The sequence below is a fragment of the Leucoraja erinacea genome, chromosome 8 (assembly GCF_028641065.1).
Source record: "Leucoraja erinacea ecotype New England chromosome 8, Leri_hhj_1, whole genome shotgun sequence".
In the NCBI taxonomy this organism is placed as follows: Eukaryota; Metazoa; Chordata; class Chondrichthyes; order Rajiformes; family Rajidae; genus Leucoraja; species Leucoraja erinaceus.
In genome coordinates this window covers 70,883,199-70,904,580 of record NC_073384.1, presented here as the reverse complement: position 1 = coordinate 70,904,580, position 21,382 = coordinate 70,883,199, and the positions used below count along the sequence as shown (strand labels likewise).

The 21,382-nt window shown below is 47.4% G+C and overlaps 1 protein-coding gene across 1 annotated transcript in view; it reads left to right on the top strand.

Moving 5' to 3' along the window:
• Positions 1-21,382, top strand: part of utrn (utrophin) — a 382,291-nt gene that overhangs the window by 75,447 nt on the left and 285,462 nt on the right. Inside the window, 5 exon segments of the mRNA XM_055639965.1 lie at positions 2,831-2,946; positions 9,255-9,418; positions 10,626-10,814; positions 13,951-14,132; positions 18,112-18,262. Of these exon segments, the coding sequence (XP_055495940.1) occupies positions 2,831-2,946; positions 9,255-9,418; positions 10,626-10,814; positions 13,951-14,132; positions 18,112-18,262 (802 nt within the window).

Below are 21,382 nucleotides of genomic sequence, written 5' to 3'. Positions count from 1 at the left end.
GCTGTAATCAACAACAGATCAGTGGCTGAACTAGAATTTTACTCAACATTTTACTCAAGTCATGTGAACTGGCTTGGCCATCAGAAGCATTTTGTTTCGATTGGTTCATGGCACCAAGCAAAAGTCTGTTTTTGCAGCAATTGTTGATTCCCAAATGAGCTACACATCCCCAGAACTCCTGCCAAGGGCAATTAGAGAGAGAGAGAGTGGGACCCTCACGAATAAAAACGGTCAACTCTGCATGGGTTGGGTCAACACAAGATGGGCAGGTCTCAGTTCTATGATTAGACTATTTCTATAGAATAGAAGACTATTTCTCCTCTATTTTTACCATGGAATGAGGAACGAGTATTGTGAGGAATAGGATATACGTGCACTTAGATGGACAAGGGATAATTAGGGATACTCAGCATGGACTTGTAGGTCATGTCTCACGAATCTGATTGAGCTTTTTGAAGACGTGACCAAAAAGGTTGATGAAGGTAGAGCTGTAGCTGTATATATGGACTTCAGCAAAACATTTGACAAGGTTCCACATGGTGGGCTGCTCTGGAAGGTTAGATCCCATGGGATCCAGGGAGAGATAGCTGAATAGAAAGGAAAGTGTAATAATGGAAGTTTGGTTTTCAGACTGGAAGCCTGTGACGAGTGGTGTACCACTGGGTTTGGTGCTGGGCTCGTTACTGTATGTCATCTGTACCAATGATTTGGATGAGGACGTACAAGGCAAGATTAGCAAGTTTGCAGATGATAAAAAAGTGTGTGGTTTTGCAGATAGTGAAGATGGTTGTCAAAACTTGCAGCAGGATCTTAATTGGTTGGCCAGGTGGGCTGAGGAATGGTTGATGGAATTTAATACAGAGAAATGTGAGGTGTTGCATTTAGGAAAGTCTATTGATGGGCAGGACCTACACAGCGAATGGTAGAGCTCTGGGGAGTGTGTAGAGCAGAGGGATCTAGGAGTGAAGGTACTTGTTCTCACTGGAGTTTAGGATGAGGAGGAATCTTATAGAAACATATAAAATTATAAAAGGACTGGACAAGCTAGATGCAGGAAAAATGTTCCCAATGTTGGGCGAGTCCAGAACCAAGGGCCGCAGTCTTAGAATAAAGGGGAAGCCATTTAAGACTGAGGTCAGAAAAACTTCTTCACCCAGAGAGTTGTGAATTTGTGGAATTCCCTGCCACAGGGCAGTGGAGGCCAAGTCACTGGATGGATTTAAGAGAGAGTTGGATAGAGTTCTAGAGGCTAGTGGAATCAAGGGATATGGGGAGAAGACAGGCACGGGTTATTGATTGGGGACGATCAGCCATGATCACAATGAATGGCGGTGCTGGCTCGAAGGGACGAATTACCTTCTCCTGCACCTATTTTCTATGTTTCCACATGGTTCCTTGAAGGTTGAGTCACAGGTAGATTGGGTGGTCAAAAAGTATTTTGAAACATTGGCCTTCATCATTCAGAGTATTGAGCATAGAAGTTGGGAGGTCATGTTTCAGTTATATAAGGCCGCATTTAGAGTATTGTGTTCAGTTCTGGGCACCATATCATAGGAAAGATGTCAATTTGGAAAGGGTGCAGAAAAGATTTACGAGGGTGTTGCGAGAACTCGAGTGTCGGAGCTTTAAGGAGAGGTTGAGTAGGCTGGGACTCTATTCCTTGGAGAGCAGGCAGATGAGGGGTGACCTTATAGAGGTGTATAATATCATGAGAGGAATAGATCGGGTAGATGCGAAGATCGGGTAATTACGGCGAAGGGGACAAGATTTAATAGGAATCTGAGGGGTGTCATTTTCACACAAAGGGTAGCGGATGAATGGAACAAGCTCCCAGAGAAAGTAGTTGAGGCAGTGACTATCGCAACGTTTAAGAAACATTTGGGTTGCTACATGGATAGGACAGGTTTAGAGGGACATGGGCCAAATGCAGGCAGGTGGGATTAGTGTAGATGGGACATTTGGTAAGTGTGGGCAAGTTAGAAACATAGAAATTAGGTGCAGGAGTAGGCCATTCGGCCCTTCGAGCCTGCACTGCCATTCAATATGATCATGGCTGATCATCCAACTCAGTATCCCGTACCTGCCTTCTTTCCATACCCCCCTGATCCCCTTAGCCACAAGGGCCACATCTAACTCCCTCTTAAATATAGCAAGAGGGAGTTAGATGGGCCGAGGGGCCTGTTTCCACGTTGTATGACTATGACGTTCTGTGTGAGTTGCCTCCCCTTTTTCTATTTGGACTCTGACCTAAATTTCTCAATTTAAATATAAATCACTGAATCTTTGCTTTCTAAATTGTTGTGTAGTGTACTTATTATCTAATCAATATCAAAAACATGTGCTTTCTTTTCTCTTTGTCTCTTTCTTGTCTCTTTGTCCCTTACGCCTGCAGTTCATTTGGACAGGTCACAATTAATCACAGTCCTGCTGTTTGGATATAGAAACATAGAAAATAGGTGCAGGAGTAGGCTATTCGGCCCTTCGAGCCTGCACCGCCATTCAATATGATCATGGCTGATCATCCAACTCAGTATCCCATACCTGCCTTCTCTCCATACCCCCTGATCCCTCTAGCCGCAAGGGTCACATCTAACTCAGTGCTTGTTTTTAGTGTGGAGATAGTGACAATGCTGATGTATAATCACCAATGTTAACATTTCTTGAATCTACACTGGCAGACAACAAGCAACATACTGAATGCAGGCAACAAACCAAATACATGATTATATTGAACGTAGCCTCATCGCCCCCTGCCTTCTTGGCACTGCTCAATTAAATAAATAACGTTTCAGTTTTGGTCAAACACATTTTAATTCTCTTTCTCTTTTAGACCTGGTTTGTTCAGTTGGGATAAAGTTACCAGGATGTCTGTGGTGGAACGGCTTGAACATGCTTTTAGGGTAGCTAAAAAACATCTGGGGATAGAGATGCTGCTCGATCCTGAAGGTGAGCTGTTGTTTGATGCTTGTGTGCGGTTCAGTTGAGATTCAGATGAAATGTTGCAACCCAGCAGTATGAATATTGACTTTTCATAACTTCAAGTAACCCTGGCTTTCCCTCTCTCTCCATCCCTCGCCTGTCCAAGTTCTTCGACTAGTTTCACTGTCCTCCTGATTAAATGTTACTGATTGTTTGCCTCCTTGTCACTGTCCCCTCAGCTAACAATGAATCATTCTACATTTTCCTTGAGCTTTGGCACCTTTGATCTCTTGTCTTCACACCTTACCCTTCCATATCTCTGTCTCCGTCTCTCCCCGACACAGTCTGAAGAAGGGCCTCGACCTCGCTGAGTTACTCCAGCATTTTGTGTCTATCTTTGGTGTAAACCAGCATCTGCAGTTCCTCCCTACAAATTTTGTCTGGGTAAATGTATCTGTGCATTCACCGTATCCATTCCCCTCTGTAAGATCACCCCCATCCTCCTGCGCTGCAAGGAGTATAGTCCTAACCTCCCCCGATAGCTCAAACCCACAAAAACCCTGGCAAGAGCCTCGTAAATGTTTCTGCACTTTCTTGCTGAACGGCATCCTTCATACACCAGGGTGACGGAAACCGAGCACAGTACTCCTAATGCGGCCTCAACATCTTGTGCAACTTTTTAGTTTTTAGTGTAGCGGTACAGCGTGGAAACGGGGCCTACAGCCCGCTGAGTCCGCACTGACCACGACCACCCGTACACTAGTTCTATCCTACACACTGTGGACAATTAACCTGCAAACCTGCACGTCTTTGGGATGTGGGAGGAAACCGGAGCAGCCGGAAAAAACCCATGTGGTCACACGGAGAACGTACAAAAAGCACCTGCAGTCGTGATTGAACCCGGGTCTCTGGTGTTATAAAGGGCCTGTCCCTAATTCACGACCTCTGCTGAGTTTGCCCTTGACTCCTCACAGCATGGTCGTCACAAGGTCGTAGGTAGGTCGTGATGCTAGTCGTAGGTACTCGTGGCATCAAGTAGGTCGGGGCGTTTTTCTAGCCTGATGAAAAATGTCCACGAGTAAAAAAAAGGTCATGAATTAGTTCGTGAGAGTGGGACCAGCCCTCAAGGCAGCAACTCTACCGCTGCGCCACTGTGCTACCCCTGTAACATGACATCTCCACTTCTTTACTCAATACCCTGACTGATTAAGACAACAGTACCGAAGGCCTTGACCACTCTAGCTATCTGTGGCGCCACTTTCATGGAACTTTGTACCTGCACTCCGAGATCCCTCTGCTCTCCCAACAATCCCCAGATTCCTGCCATTCAGTGAAGGTCGTGCTCTGGTTTAACTTCCCAAAATGAGCACCTCGCACTTATCTGCATTGAACTATATTAACCATTCCTCAGCCCTTTTTGCCCAACTGATCAAAAGCCTGCTATAATTTTTGAGAACCATCTTCGTTATCTACAATACCACCTACTTTGGTACCATCTGCAAAGTCGCCTACATTTTAATCCAATTTGCTGATATAAACCACAATTGGCAGTGATCCCGTCACCGAACCCCGAGGCACATGGCTAGTCACAGGAATCCATCCGAAAAACAACCTTCCATCACAATCCTCTGCTTCCTTCCAGGAAGCCAATTGTCTACCCAGTCAGCTATCCCTCCCTTAACCTGCCAAAGCAGCCAGCCATGAAGAACCTTGTCAAAATCTGTGCTGAAGTCCATACAAACAATGTCAACTTTATCCTCTTCATCCTTTTTGATTACCTCTGCTAATTCTGCTCCAGTTTCCCGCAATGTCATCAGATACATCTGATCAGGCACATGAGATTTATTACCTTCATTAGCCTTAGGATGTTCAGCACCTCAAGATATTTCCAATAGCCGTCCCAAGTATTTAAGAAGGAACTGCAGATGCTAGAAAATCGAAGGTACACAAAAATGCTGGTGAAACTCAGCGGATGCAGCAGCATCTATGGAGCGAAGGAAACGGGCAACGTTTCGGGCCGAAACCCTTCTTCAGACTTCCGTCCCAAGTACCTCTGCGTTTGTCTTTCTCCATGGTAAAAACAGAGGAGAAATTCTCATTGAGTATTGCCCATCTCCTGTGGCTCCACACAGAAATTTAAGCTTTAGTTTCTGAGGGGCCCTATTCAGCCACTTTCCCTTAATGCACATAAATTCTCTTTAGAATTTCCTTATTATCAGCTAGAACTATTTCCTGCCTTTTTGTCCTTCTGATTTCCTTCTAAAGTATGTCTCTCAGTTCCCAGCTACCGTTACCTATCCTATGCCTACTTTTCATCCAAGCTTCTTTATTGCCACATGTCTTGCCCTTCACTCTAACAGGAACATGCATGCCCTGAACTCTTGTGACCACACTTTTAAAGACATCCCAATTTCTTGACATTCCTTCGTCCCCAAACACAATTATTGCCGTATGAACAACATACGGAGATCGATTGAGTGAGTGAATCGTGCCAGAACAACAGCTTTGCTCTCAACGCAAGTAAAACCAAGTAAAACCAAGGACCTGATTGTTGACTTTAGAAGAGGAATGCTGAGGATTCAAAAACCTGTATTCATTGACAGGACAGCAGTGGAGTGTGTCAAAAATGTCAAATTCCTGGGCGTGCATATCTCCGAAAATCTGTCTCGGAGCCAGCACATTGAATCAACCATAAAGAAAGCTGAACCTTCACCTCTACTTCCTTAGAAGATTGAGGAGATTCGGTATATTGACAAATACTCTCCTGAACTTCTATGGGAGTGCAGTCAAAATCTTAATGACTGATTGCTTCATGGCATGGTTCGGCAACTGGAATGCCCAGGGATGAAGATGATTGGAAAAGTGGTGAACTGTGCCCAGTCCACCACGGGCACTGGCCTTCTCTTTATGGGAGGGATCTACAGGAGTCGTTGCCTCAAAAAGAGGCTAGCATTATCACGGACCGACACCAGCCTGTCACTATCACTGGATTTGCATGACATTACCCTTCCCTGCTGTGCCTCAGAGCCAAGCTTGGTGACACAGCCCTGACTGCTACTTCAGTTTTTTAGTTTAGAAATACAGCGCGGAAACAGGCCCTTCGGCCCACCGAGTCTGCACCGACCAGCGATCCCTGCATATTAACACTGTCCAACACACACTAGGGGCAAGTTACATTTACACAAAGTCAATTGACTCTACTGCTGCGCCACCATGCAGACCCCAGATAGGTAAACCCCCCCCCAACAGTTTCTAAAGGGGTGTACCTGTTACGTGGGGGAATGGACACGGGTCCCCAGCACTCTGTTCTCTTTCCTCATGGTCATGCACCTACTCTCTTTGTTTGCCTTGCCTCTCTATAACTCCCTTCTATGAAGCGCTCATCCTCCTGGATGATCTTGAGGCTCCAGTTCCCGAATGCAGCTGCAAGGAGCTGTGCCTGGACACAGATGCCACAGATGTGGTCATCAGGGATACCAGCAGTGTCCCAGATTTCCCATATTCTGCAGGAGGGACATTGCACTATTCTACCTGCCATCACGACTGTACTAAAACCGAGGGGGGAAAAAGCACAACACAAGAAACAGCAGTCTGCAGCTTTACCTCCTGATCTCCTCTGCTTCGCCTTAGGCTCAGCCTCCTTGCCGATGCCTCTTGAACCAAAGCACGTCTCCTCACCCCCTCACGTCACCTCACCCCTCACGTCACCTCACCCCTCACGCCAACTCACCCCCTCACGTCACCTCACCCCCTCACGTCACCTCACCCCCTCACGTCACGTCACCTCGCCCCCTCACGTCACCCCCACACGTCACCCCCACACGTCACCTCGCCCCCACACGTCACCCCCACACGTCACCTCGCCCCCTCACGTCACCCCCACACGTCACCCCCCACACGTCACCCCCACACACGTCACCTCGCCCCCACACGTCACCCCCACACGTCACCTCACCCCCACACGTCACCCCCACACGTCACCCCCACACGTCACCCCGCCCCCACACGTCACCTCGCCCCCACACGTCACCCCCACACACGTCACCCCGCCCCCACACGTCACCTCACCCCCACACGTCACCTCGCCCCCACACGTCACCTCGCCCCCACACACGTCACCTCACCCCCACACGTCACCCCCCACACGTCACCCCCACACGTCACCCCCCCACAGCCCCCACACGTCACCCCCACACGTCACCTCGCCCCCACACGTCACCTCACCCCACACGTCACCCCCACACGTCACCCCCACACGTCACCTCGCCCCCACACGTCACCCCCACACGTCACCCCCCCCCCCACACGTCACCCCCACACGTCACCTCGCCCCCCCCACACGTCACCTCGCCCCCACACGTCACCCCCACACGTCACCTCACCCCCACACGTCACCCCCACACGTCACCTCACCCCCACACGTCACCCCCACACGTCACCCCCACACGTCACCCTCGCCCCCACACGTCACCCCCACACGTCACCCTCGCCCCCACACGTCACCCCCACACGTCACCTCACCCCCCACACGTCACCCCACACGTCACCCCCACACGTCACCTCGCCCCCACACGTCACCCCCACACGTCACCTCACCCCCGCACGTCACCTCGCCCCCCCCCCCCACACGTCACCCCCCCACACGTCACCTCACCCCCACACGTCACCCCACACGTCACCTCGCCCCCACACGTCACCCCCACACGTCACCTCGCCCCCACACGTCACCCCCACACGTCACCCCCACACGTCACCTCGCCCCCACACGTCACCCCCACACGTCACCCCCACACGTCACCTCGCCCCCACACGTCACCCACCCACACGTCACCTCGCCCCCACACACACGTACCTCACCCCCACACAGTACCTCACCCCCCACACACGTACCTCACCCCCACACGGTACCTCACCCCCACACCCCACCTCACCCCCACACGGTACCTCACCCCCACACGGTACCTCACCCCCACACCTCACCCCCACACGTCACCTCACCCCCACCCCACCTCACCCCCCCACACCTCACCCCCCCACACCTCACCCCCACACGTCACCTCACCCCCACACGTCACCCCCCACACCTCACCCCCACACGTCACCTCACTGGATGCTTTCAAGAGAGAGCTAGATAGGGCTCTTAAAAGTAGCGGAGTCAGGAGATATGGGGAGAAGGCAGGAACGGGGTACTGATTGGGGATGATCAGCCATGCTCACATTGAATGGCGGTGCTGGCTTGAAGGGCCGAATGGCCTACTCCTGCACCCATTGTCTATTGTCAAATCTATATTTGTATTGATTCTCTTATTGAGGCAGGAGAATGGGGTTACGAAGGAGAGATAGATCAGCCATGATTGGATGGCGGAGTAAATGATGGGCTGAATGGCCTAATTCTGCTCCTATCACTTATGACCTTATTGATGTGCATATTGGACTTTGACAATTTTAACATTAGGTCCGAATTACTGCCACGGTTAAGAGATGAAACTATTCCAGAAATTGCAGTAGGGGAATCGTTATCCGGGTGGTCAGTCTGTTAAACTGCCAATCCAGAGATGAACGGATGACCCAGGATTGAAATGATATTAATATATGGAATAAAAAGCCAATGTCAGTGCAATATAAAGAAAATAATGCATATGACTTGTGGATCAGGCAAACTGAGTTGATGATCACTGGTCAGAGCTGAGACGAGGTGGTAGCTTGATCCCTATAAATGTCTCGGGTTGAATTTGAGGAAGGACATTCTTGCTATTGAGGGAGTGCAGTGTAGGTTTACGAGGTTAATTCCCGGGATGGCGGGACTAATATATGCGAGAATGAGAGAATGGAGCAGCTGGGCTTGTACACTCTGGAGTTTAGATGGATGAGAGGGGATCTCATTGAAACATAAAAGATCATTAAGGGTTTGGACACGCTAGAGGCAGGAAACATGTTCCCGATGTTAGGGGAGTCCAGAACCAGGGGCCACAGTTTAAGAATAAGGAGTAAGCCATTTAGAACGGAGTCGAGGCGACACCTTTTCTCACAGAGAGTGGTGAGTCTGTGGAATTCTCTGCCTCAGAGGGCGGTGGAGGCAGATTCTCTGGATGCTTTCAAAAGAGAGCTAGATAGGGCTCTTAAAAAGAGCGGAGTCAGGGAATATGTGGAGAAGGCAGGAATGGGGTACTGATTGGGGATGATTAGCCATGATCACATTGAATGGCGGTGCTGGCTCGAAGGGCCAAATGGCCTACTCCTGCACCTATTGTCTATTGAATCGTCAAACTTTGCAATTTTACATTTTTTGGGGAAAATTTGTTTGGAACTCATTCCTGATATGTGTTTCAATTCAGATGTTGCTGTTGCGTTGCCTGACAAGAAATCCATCATTATGTATGTGACATCTTTATTTGAGGTGCTCCCTCAACAAGTCACCATGGCAGCCATCCATGAAGTGGAGACTCTGCCTCGACACTACAAAGTGGAATGCACCGAGGATCCGTCATCCCATCAGCTGGTAAACAATAACTCATCACTGTACACTGTGTAGGAAGGAACTGCAGATGCTGGTTTAAATTGAAGATAGAAACAAAAAGCTGGAGTAACTCAGCGGGGCAGGCAGCATCACTGGAGAGAAGGAATGGGTGACGTTTTGTGGCGAGACCCTTTGCCAGACTTAATGAAATCCATGAGGCCTGCCTTCTTCTTGCACATGGCGTGCACAGCATAAAATTGTAGGTCAATTACAAAAGGACTGGACAAGTTAGATGCAGGAAAAATGTTCCCAATGTTGGGCGAGTCCAGAACCAGGGGCCACAGTCTTAGAATAAAGGGGAGGCCATTTAAGACTGAGGTGAGAAAAAACCTTTTCACCCAGTTGTGAATTTATGGAATTCCCTGCCACAGAGGGCAGTGGAGGCCAAATCACTGGATGGATTTAAGAGAGAGTTATAGAGCTCTAGGGGCTAGTGGAGTCAAGGGATATGGGGAGAAGGCAGGCACGGGTTATTGATAGGGGACGATCAGCCATGAACACAATGAATGGCGGTGCTGGCTCGAAGGGTCGATGGCCTCCGCTGGCACCTATTTTCGATGTCAACTTGTTCTATTTGATCTATTTGTTTGTGCACACACCGGGTTGATTGCATTGGTCGAAACATTGGGCGGACCACGTGAAGGTTGCAATCCCCCACCCCCAGGAGATCTGGATCGGTTCAGGATGGAATTGAGATATGTGGAGATGACCACTGGGGCAGAGGCAAAGGGTCTGCCGGGGCAGTCTTGTTTGTGGAATTTGGGGGAAAAAAGGGTCTCAACCCGAAATCGGAGATGCTGCCCAACCTGCTGAGTTACTCCAGCACTTTGTGTCCTTTTGTGTATTAACCAGTACCTGCAGTTCTTTATTTCTACACCATACCTTGTGAAATGACGTTGTGTTTCCAAACAGTTACCTGATAAGGGTTTTGAGATTATGTGTATTGGATCTTGAAAACCAAGCAAGGTGGTTCAGTAAAGCTGAACTTGAAAGTCAAAGTCTATTTGTATTTATGATTCAAGATGTGGTGTGGATTACTTGAAGGTTGTAAGGCATGCCTTTTCAGCTCTGAGGCGAGCCTTTACAGCTGTGATCCCAACCTAGTTGCACATGCTCAAGCCGAAAGTTTATATCTTAGAAATGAAGAACCATCGGTATGAAGGGGATTAATTTAGTACTCTTTGGTTAGGATGTGACACCGGAAATGGAAGCATTGAATTCCAGGGCTGAAACGCCCAGCACAGTGGACTTGGACAGTTACCAGGCAGTTCTGGAGGAGGTCTTGACGTGGCTCTTGTCAGCTGAGGATACTCTTCAAATGCAAGATGACATCTCCTCTGATGTTGAGGAGGTGAAGGAGCAATTTCACATCCATGAGGTATGTACACATTTTGAATGTTTATGGAAAGCTGTTGGGCTTTTGCCCTGTACACTTTACATGTTCGAATCTTGATTGGAAATATATGAAATAAATTGGAGGAAAGATTTATTGACAATAATGGGCCTGTCCCACTCGGCGATTTTTTTTCGGCAACTGCCAGCGACTGTTATAGTCGTAGCATGTCGCCGAAAAAACCGGCGACAACCTACGACAGCACCCACGTGCGGAGAAGTCAAGCCACGCTCGTTGGCATCAAACCCATTGTTGCCGAAAATGTTTCAACGTGTTCAAAATCTAGCGGCGACCAGAAAAACGCTACTAGTTTTTGCGCGACTGAGGAGACTACTCCCGGTGTACACCGGCGAACATGTGTCGACTGTAGTTGCCTAATCAAATCGCCTAAGTGGGACTGACCCATAACACAATACTTTTGATTCATTAGCTCATTATCTTATCTTGTCCCTGGAAGGCTTAAGAAAGGCAGGGGATAATTGAATTGAGTAATTGGCAACAGCACTTGAAGATATTCCAGTCTTGTTAGAAACAACTTCTCAATACAATACAATACAATACAATTCGTCACATTGCACATAAAGTGCAAGTGAAATGAATTTGTCAGCAGCGGTACAATGATAAAGAACACACAATACACAATAAAAAATTAAACACAAACATTCACCACAGCATTCATCACTCTGGTGGAAGGCACAAAATTTGTCCAGTCCTCCGCCATTTCCCCCCCGTGGTCGGGACCAGAGTCCAGAGTCAGTCCAGGATCGGCTCTTCCCCACCAGAGACCGCGGCTTTAGGTTGGTGAAGATTTAAAGTCCCCGCCGCAGCCAGAAGCACCGCAGACCGCTGGGCCGGCAGTCGAAGCTCCCCACTAGGGGTGATGGTAAGTCCACGCCGGGTCCGGGGTAGAAGTTGGCCACGGGCTGGCATTCGAAGCTCCTTCTCCCAGGTCCCCCACGAGGGATCCTGGGCTGCAGACGATGCGCCAGCTGAAACTCTGCAGACCACGGCTTCAGGCTGCCGGATGCCGCGGGCCAGCGAAACTGAGCGCTCCCCTCCGAGGGCTCGCCCGCTCCACGCCGAGAGTCCACGCTGCGCCCGTCACTGAAGCCCCGGGCACGTCTCCGGGAAAGGCCGCGCCGATCCTTGTTGTTAGGCCACGGGGGAGGCGACCTGGAAAAAGTTGCCTCTCCATGGAGGAGGCGACCAAAGCGGTTTCCCTCTCACCCCCCCACACCACCCCCCACACAAAACACACAAAGAAACACAAAAAACATACGTTAAAACATACTAAAAAAACAAAAAAAGTTGAAACAAAACGGACACGCTGCTGACAGGGCACCGGCTTGCAGCGCCCCCACCAACCAGATACTTCTCGAATCTAAGTGATTCTTGGGCATATGTGAAAAATATACATCTTCTAGATGCGCTGGAACGCTTCCTCAGTGATGTGACCTGGGGTCCTCGGGTGTTTCGGGCCTCACAACATCAGACGCCCTCTAGCCCAGGCGACCCAGCTGGGGTTGATCAGGCCCCAACTTGCATCCCAGCAGCAACCGCTCACGGGTCAGCCCTCTTAAGACTACTCTGCAGGGGTTGGGAGACTAGTGCGTGGAGGGACTGGGCTCTGTGGGGTGAGTCCTGACCGGGCTCTTCCTGCGTCTCACCAAGTTCAAGGCCTGTGCACTGCACCTCTTTCTCCTTCTCTGAGCATTTCATTCTCGCCTGATGGATCCTGGGGCCCCGCGCGCTACCACGCGTCACTGCCTACGCCACCACGTCTCACCACGTGCCATGCACGTGTAATGCATGCCATGCGTGCGTCGTGACGCGTAAATGATGTCACGTAAATGACGCGCAAATAACGCCCAAGTGGGACAGGCCCTTACATTGACCGCTTTGTTTCATAAGGGACCTTATTCTCCTTTTGGTAACTCTTTTTCCCTTAATGCACATAAAATCTTTTTGGATTTTCCTTAATATTATCTACTAAATAATCAACTCTTCTGCCACCTTTTTGCACAAATGATTTCCTTCTTTAACGTGTTTCTCAGTTCCCAAAACTCCTCCAGGGATTTACTTGAACGCAGTTGCCTGTACCTGTCCCATGCCTCCTTTTTCTTGACCAGAACCTCAATTTCTCCTGTCATCCAAATTTCTATACATGCACCAGCCTTGCCCTTCGCTTGAACAGGAACATGCATGCCCTAGTCACTACACTTTTAAAGGCATCCTACATTCTGGACATTCCTTTTCCTGCAAACTACCTGCTCCAATCGACTTGAGTGAGTTACCGTCTAATACTGGTGATCCAAAGACGTGTAAAATCATGAGGGGATTTGGTAGGATGAATGCGCAGAGTCTGGTACCCAGGGTAGGGGAATCAAGAATCAGAAGGCATAGGTTTTAAGGTGAGAGGGGAAAGATTTAATTGAAATCTGAAGGACCACATTTTCAGTCAGAGGGTGGTGTGTATATGGAATGAGCTGCCAGAGGTGGTAAAGCACTTGGACAGATATATGGATAGGAAAGTGCCAAACATGGGCGAGTGGGACACACTTACATGGTCGGCATGGACAAGTTGGGCTGAAGGGTCGTTTCCATACTGCATGACTATGATTCTAGAACTGGTTATACCTTCCAAGCTAATGGACTTTCAGAATTGGGGGGAAAAAAGTAAAATATACGGGGAAAGACATAAGGAGAGGAGAAAGTAATTGGTCTGAGGGCTAAGAGTAGTATTAGTCCAATCACAGAAAGAAAAAGTTGGTTCAGCGGTGGTATAAATGGAAATAATAGAATCATGAAGACACATTTTGTGATGAATGCCAAGGCAACCATATTTTTTGATTCAGATGAAAATTAATTATTTGCCAAAAGCAGTCCAGCAATTCTTCGTTTTATAAAAAAACATAATGCATTCTGAAAACTTAAAGGAAAATTATGCAAAGCCCAACAGATATGAAATAAAATGATGACACAGTGAAAGGTTTGCATCCAAAATTGGATATCGAGTGGTTAGTGAGTGGGCTGAATTAGCTCAGCAATGGGTAGGTATTATTGATAATTATTGATATTTGCAGACCCTATTTAATTGCCTTTCTTGTCCTTTCTGGTGCAGACATTTATGATGGAGTTGACTGCTCACCAGAGTAACGTGGGCAGTGTACTTCAGGCTGGGAATCAACTCATTGCACAGGCCAATCTAACAGAAGAGGAGGAAGATGAGATCAGAGAGCAGATGACTTTGCTCAATTCTAGATGGGAAGCGCTGAGAGTTGAAAGCATGGACAGACAAGCCAAGTAAGTTGTAAACGTCCTCACTAGAACATGGAAAAGTACAGCAAAGGAACAGACACCTCGGCAGATAATGTCTGTACCAAACATGATGCCATAATCAACTCGCATCTGCCTACACATAATAAATATCCCTCCATTCTGTGTAACCATGTGCCTTTTCAAAAGCCTCTTAAATGCCACTATTGTATCTGCCTCCACCACCAACCCTGGCAGTACATTCCAGGCACCCACTGTCTGATTTAATCGTCTTGATCCTTGCATACACTTCCTTTTTCTTTTTGACCAAACTTAGAATCTCCTTGGACATCCAAGGTTTCCTTACCATACAAAAGAAAGACACAAAATGCTGGAGTAACTCAGCAGGCCAAGCAGCCTCTCTGGAGAACCTGGATCGGTGACATTTCAGGTTGGGACCCATCTTCCCTGACCACACCATCATTATACCTCCTCCTTACTGAAAGATGCTGGTCTTAAACTTTGATTTATTGGCCTTTAATGACACACGTCAGATGTGGACTTATTGAATAACAACTGCTTTTATTGTACCCTCCCGTGCTCCTGACATAGGATCATACAGCACAGAAACAGGCCCTTCGGCCCCACTTGTCCAAGCGACCAAGATGCCCCATCTACACTAGTCCAACATGTTCATGTTTGACCCACCTCCTTATGAACCTTTTTTTAACCTATTACCTGTTCAAATGCCAATTAAATGTTGTTTATAGTGCTTGCCTCAACTACCTCCTCTGGCAGCATCTTCCATATACCAACCACTTTCAGTATGGAAAAAGTTGCCCCTCAGTTTCCTATATTTCCATTTTCCCCTGAAACCTCAGTTCTCTGGTTCTTGATTCCACTACCTTCTTGATTCCACTACCTTGGGTAAAAGTGTCTGTGCATTTACCCCATCCCTCTCATGATCTTACATACCTCTTTAAGATCACCCCTCCTGTGCTCCAAGGAATGAAGTTCTAGCCTGCCCAGCCTCTCCCTGTAGCTAGGACCCTCAAGTCTATGTTTATATCAATGATTTGGATGAGAATGTACAAGGCATGATTGGTAATTTTTTAGATGACACTAAAGTAGGTGGTATGGTAGATAGCAAAGACAGTGAACAAAAATCACAGCAGGATCTTGATTAGTTAGGCAAATGGGCTGAGGAGTGTTAATGGAGTTGAATGAAGATAAGTGCAAGGTGTTACATTTTGTTAAGCCAAACAAGTGCAGAAACTTCACTGTGAATGTCAGGGCTCCAGGTAGTGTGGTAGAACAGAGAGATGTAGGAATGCAGGTGCATAGTTCCTTGAAAGTGGCATCACAGGGTGGTCAAGAAGGCTCTCGGAGCATTGGCTTTAATGAGTCAAGGTATTGAGTATAGAAGCTAGGATGTTATGTTACAATTGTACAAGACATTGGTGAGGGCACAATTGGAGTATTGTGTTCAGTATTGGTCACCCTGCTAAATGTTGTTAAGCTGGAAGGAGTGTAGAGAAGATTTACGAATATGGTCCAGAATTTGAGTGACTGAGTTATTGGGAGAGGTTTAGTTTAAGTTTAGTTTAGTTTTAGTTTGGAGATATAGCTGGTAAACAGGCCCACCGAGTCCGCAACGACCAGCGATCCCCGCACATTAACACTATCTACACACACTAGGGACAATTTACATTTACACCAAGCCAATTAACCTACAAACCTGCACGCCTTTAGAGTGTGTGAGGAAACCGAAGATCTGGGAGAAAACCCACGCAGGAGACGGGGAGAACGTAAAACTCCGTACAGACAGCACCCGTAGTCAGGATCGAACCCAGGACCCAGGGCTGTATGGCAGCAAAGTCTACTGTTGCCCCACCGCTAGGTTGGCCGGGCTCGGACTTTATTCTTTGAAACGCACGAGTATGAGCGGTGATCTGATAGAGGTGTATGAGATCATGAAGGGAAAGATGGGGTCGATGGGCAGAGTCTTTTACCCTGAACAGGGGAGTCGAGAGCCATAGGTTCAAGGTGAGAGGGGAACGACTTAATAGGGAGTTGAGGGGCAACCTTTCTATGCAGAGGGTGGTGGGTATATGGAACAAGCTGCCAGAGGGGGTAGTTGAGGCAAGTACTACAACATTTAAACAACATTTGGACTGATACGTAGATAGGAAAGATTTAGAGGGATTTTGGCGAAATGTACGCGTTGGGACTCGTATGGATGGGGCATCTTGGTCGGCATGAGCAAGTTAGCCCGAGGGGGATGTTTCCAAGCTGTATGACTATGACTATGACATCCTCATAAAACGTCTCTGCACTCTATCCAGCTTATGTCTGTTCTTTAGCCGTTGTGACCAAAATCTGAAAACAATATTCCAAATGCGGCCTCACAAACATCTTGGATAAACACAAAATGCTGGAGTAACTCAGCGGGACTGGCAGCATCTCTAGATAGAAGGAATGGGTGACGTTTCAGGTCAAGACCCTTCTGCACTCTGGCATCGTACAAATATGCTAGTTTGGTTTTCAGAGATCCAGCATGGAAACGGGACCCTCGTGATCTTGCTACTTATCAGAACCCTTAGTGAAGTTGACAATCTCGCTAAGTTTTTCCTTGGACCTTCAGTGTAAGAACAATTGCAGATTCACGTGCTTTCATGTTTACACCATTTTTACAGGAAGTTTTAGGAATATTGACATGCAATTTAATTTTGTTGCTTAAAAAATGAAAAGCAATATTTTATGTCACAGCAATCGATGTTTGAAATGAGACACATCAGAGTCTGAAGAAGGGTCTTGACCTGAAACGTCACCTATTCCTTTGCTCCATAGATGCTGTCTCACCCGCTGGGTTTCTCCAGCATTTTTATCTACCCTCATAGTACGGTGTGTTTTAAAGTTCTTCATAGAAACATAGAAAATAGGTGCAGGAGGAGGCCATTTGGCCCTTCGAGCCAGCACCGCCATTCATTGTGATCATGGCTGATCATCCCCCATCAATAACCCGTGCCTGCCTTCTCCCCATATCCCTTGATTCCACGAGCCCCTAGAGCTCTATCTAACTCCCTCTTAAATCCATCCAGTGACTTGGCCTCCACTGCCCTCTGTGGCAGGGAATTCCATTAATTCACAACTCTCTGGGTGAAAAAGTTTTTTCTCACCTCAGTCTTAAATGACCTGCCCTTTATTCTAAGACTGTGGCTCCGGTTCTGGACTCGCCCAACATTGGGAACATTTTTCCTGCATCTAGCTGGTCCAGTCCTTTTATAATTTTATATGTTTCTATAAGAACCCCCTCATCCTTCTAAACTCCAGTGAATACAAGCCTAGTCTTTTCAATCTTTCCTCGTATGACAGTCCCACCATCCCAGGGATCAATCTCGTGAACCTACGCTGCACTGCCTCAATCACAAGGATGTCCTTCCTCAAATTAGGAGACCAAAACTGTACACAGTACTCTAGATGTGGTCTTACCAGTGCCCTATACAACTGCAGAAGAACCTCTTTACTCCTATACTGAAATCCTCTTGTTATGAAGGCCAACATTCCATTAGCTTTCTTCACTGCCTGCTGTACCTGCACGCCAACTTTCAGTGACCGGTGTACAAGGATGCCCAGGTCTCGCTGTACCTCCCCCTTACCTAACCTAACCCCATTGAGATAATAATCTGCCCCCTTGTTTTTTCGCCAACGTGGATAACCTCACATTTATCTATATTATACTGCATCTACCACGCATCTTCCCACTCACTCAACCTGTCCAGGTCACCCTGCAACCTCCGAACATCCTCTTCACAGTTCACACTGCCACCCACCTTTGTGTCATCCGCAAACTTGCTAGTGTTGCTCACAATTCCCTTTTCCAAGTCATTAATATGTTTCATCCGTTATCTTCGAGATAGTTGGATATTAAAAGGATACAATCCGATACCCTTTTTCCAGGAAAGTGAATGACTAGATGCTATGCCCACTTTCTGATACTTAAATTAACAATTCATTCTATTTTCAGGCTTCATGAGGTACTAATGGAACTGCAACAGCAGCAGCTGCAACAGCTGTCAAAATGGCTGACTCAGACAGAAGAGCGTATTCAAAAGATGGACACACAGCCTGTCGGAGATGAGCTGGAGTCCTTGAAAGATAAGATTGAGGAACATAAAGTAAGTCTGAAGCATCCTCCAAATCCCCAGCCAATGGTGTGGGGTGGCACTTTGACAACTGTGTTCAAAGCTGAAATTGGAAGTCTATCTGGCCTTTTCCAATCTCCATGTATGTCTAAAAACTTGACCATCCAGTTAGAATAATAAAGTTGGCATGTTGCACATTGAATAACTCTATCAATCTTTGATTATTCTTACATCCTTGTTCCTTGTCGGCCAAATAGACTATTTCTTCTATGTCCAGTCGATTGTTGTAGAGAATGAAGGGTTAGGTTTCCTGCTTGGCTGCATAGGCTTGTGACGTTAAATCTGTTTTTCAGCTAAACATCACTATTTTCAGTCCACTGATTCGACAGTTCCACTTGGGCGATGTCTGATTATACAGTTGGTTAAATTTGCAAGTCTGCCGTTTAGTTTAGTTTAGCGATACAGCGCGGAAACTGGTCCTTCGGCCCACTGAATCGGCGATGACCAGCAATCACCCCAGTGCTCCAATATCCACACTTGCCTCTCTTTAATGTTTATATATTCAACATTTATTTTATATTATTGGCTAGCTTCCCTTCATTTTTCATCTTTTCTCTCATTGCTTTTGTTAGATTGCTTTCTGTGGGTTGTAAACCCTTCCCAATTCTCTTGCTCCTTGCTAATATTTACCAAATGATATGCCTTCTCTTTTGCTTCAATGCTGCCGTTGATGTCTCTACTCAGCCGCGGTTGCCTCATCAAGTGTCCAGAGTGTTTCATTGTCTTATTCATCCCTACTCACCCCTTCCCACCCAAACCAACCCCTTCCACTGCAACCGCAGAAGGTGCAACACCCATCACTATACCTCCTCCCTCGACTGTCCAGGGAGGAGGTATAAGTCAGGTCAGGTCAGGCAGAGGTTCAGGTCAGGCAGAGGTTCACTTGCACCTCCTCCAACCTCATCTACTGTATCCGTTGTTCAAGATGTGGACTCTTATACATCGGGTGCGAGACCTAAAGATCGTAGACTGGGCGATGTTGTTTCGCGGAACACCTTTGCTCAGCCAATACAACGCATCGACTGTGTCCAGGGCCCCGACAGTCCTTTCAGGTCAGACTGTGGTTCACTTGCACCCCCTCCAACCTCAGTATCCTTGTCACGATGTGGCATACATCGGCGAGACCAAACGTAGACTGGGCGATCGTTTTGCGGAACACCTTCGCTCAGCCAGCGTGAACCAACCTGATCTCCCAGTTGCTGGACACTTTAATTCTCCTTCCCATTCCTACACAGACCTTAATGTCCTCGGTCTCCTCCATTGTCAGAGTGAGGCTAAACACAAATTGGAGGAACAGCATCTCATATTTCACTTGGGCAGCTTACAGCCCAATGGTATGATTTTTCATTTCTCTCACTTCAGGTAGCCCCGGCATTCCCTCTCTCTCTATCCCTCCCTCTCCTAAGTCACACCAGCTTCTCATTTTAACCCAGCAAACAGCTTAAAAAGGCCTGTTTCCTTTATCCTCATTACTTTTTTGCATATTTCTCTTTCTCTTTATCTCTTTATTGTCATTGCACATGGTACAACGAATTTGAGAAGTCAATCCCACGGTGCGATTCACAAGAGCAATTTTAAATATATAAGAAAAGGTAAAAATATATACATATATTTAAAAAAAAAATTGCAGATAAATAACAATAGCAGCTGAGGTAGAACCATTCAGTTGAATGTGAGTGTTATTTCTTATTTTCCATTGTTAAGTTCACGTATGGCTATGGGGTAGAAGCTGTCTCTGAGTCTGTTTGTGCGAGTTTTGAAAGACCTGTACCGTCTGCCAGAGGGCAGCAGGTGGAACAGTTTGTGTCCGGGGTGGGAAGGGTCCTTCAGGATGTTGGCTGCCCTGCCAAGGCAGCGAGAGCTGAAGATGTCCTTCAGGGAGGGCAGTGGGCAGCCAGTGATGTTTTGTGCGGTGTTGATGACCCTTTGAAGGGCTCTCCTGTCCGCTGCAGAGCAGCTGGCATACCATGTGGTTATACAGTACGCCAGCACACTCTCGATGGAGCAGCGGTAGAAGGACACCAGCAGCTTCTCCTCCAGGTTGTTTTTCCTGAGGATCCTCAGAAAGTAGAGCCGCTGTTGGGCCTTCTTGACTGCTGTGGTGGTGTTTGTAGTCCAGGGGAGATCCTCCGTAATTTGTGTGCCCAGGAATCTGAAGTCTGAGACCCTTTCCACACAGTCCCCATTGATGAATAGGGGTTTGAGGGCTGCACTGTTCTTACGGAAGTCTATGATAATTTCCTTTGTTTTTGTGGTGTTTAGGGTGAGGTTGTTGTCTGAACACCACGCTGCCAGTCTTTGGACTTCCTCCCTGTAGACTGTCTCATCTCCTCCTGAGATACGTCCATATCTTTCATTCATTGTTCTTTATCTCTCCACATCACTGTCTATATCTCTCGTTTCCCTTATCCATAACCAGTCTGAAGAAGGGTCTCGACCCGAAACGTCACCCATTCCTTCTCCCCAGAGATGCTGCCTGCCCGCTGTTACTCCACCTTTTTGGGTCTATCTTCATGTTTTATTGTCTTCTGTCCTGAAACTGAACAGAAATTCTTACTTACAGCAGCACAACGGATGTGTATACTTCAAGTAACCTTTGCTTTCCCTCTCCCTCCATCCCCTCCTTGCCAGTTTTCCGACCAGTCTTACTGTCTCCGACTATATTTTATCTCTGTTTTGTTGTTGCCCTCCCAGCTAACAATGATCTATTCTACATTTTCCTTGATCTCAATACAATACAATACGGTTTTATTCGTCACATTGCACATAAAGTGCAAGTGAAATGAATTTACCAGCAGCGGTACAATGATAAAGAACACACAATACACAATCAAAATTTAACACAAACATCCACCACAGCATTCATCACTGTGGTGGAAGGCACAACATTTGGCCAGTCCTCCTCCATTTCCCCCGTGGTCGGGACCTCAACCCTCTGCAGCCGATCTCCATTCCCCTTTTCCTTTCACACCTCACACTTCCTTCTCTATGTTTTGCCCACTCCCCTGACATCAGTCTGAAGAAGTGTCTCGACCCAAAATGTCACCCATTCGTTCTCTCCAGTGATGCTGCCTGTCCCGCTGAGTTACTCCA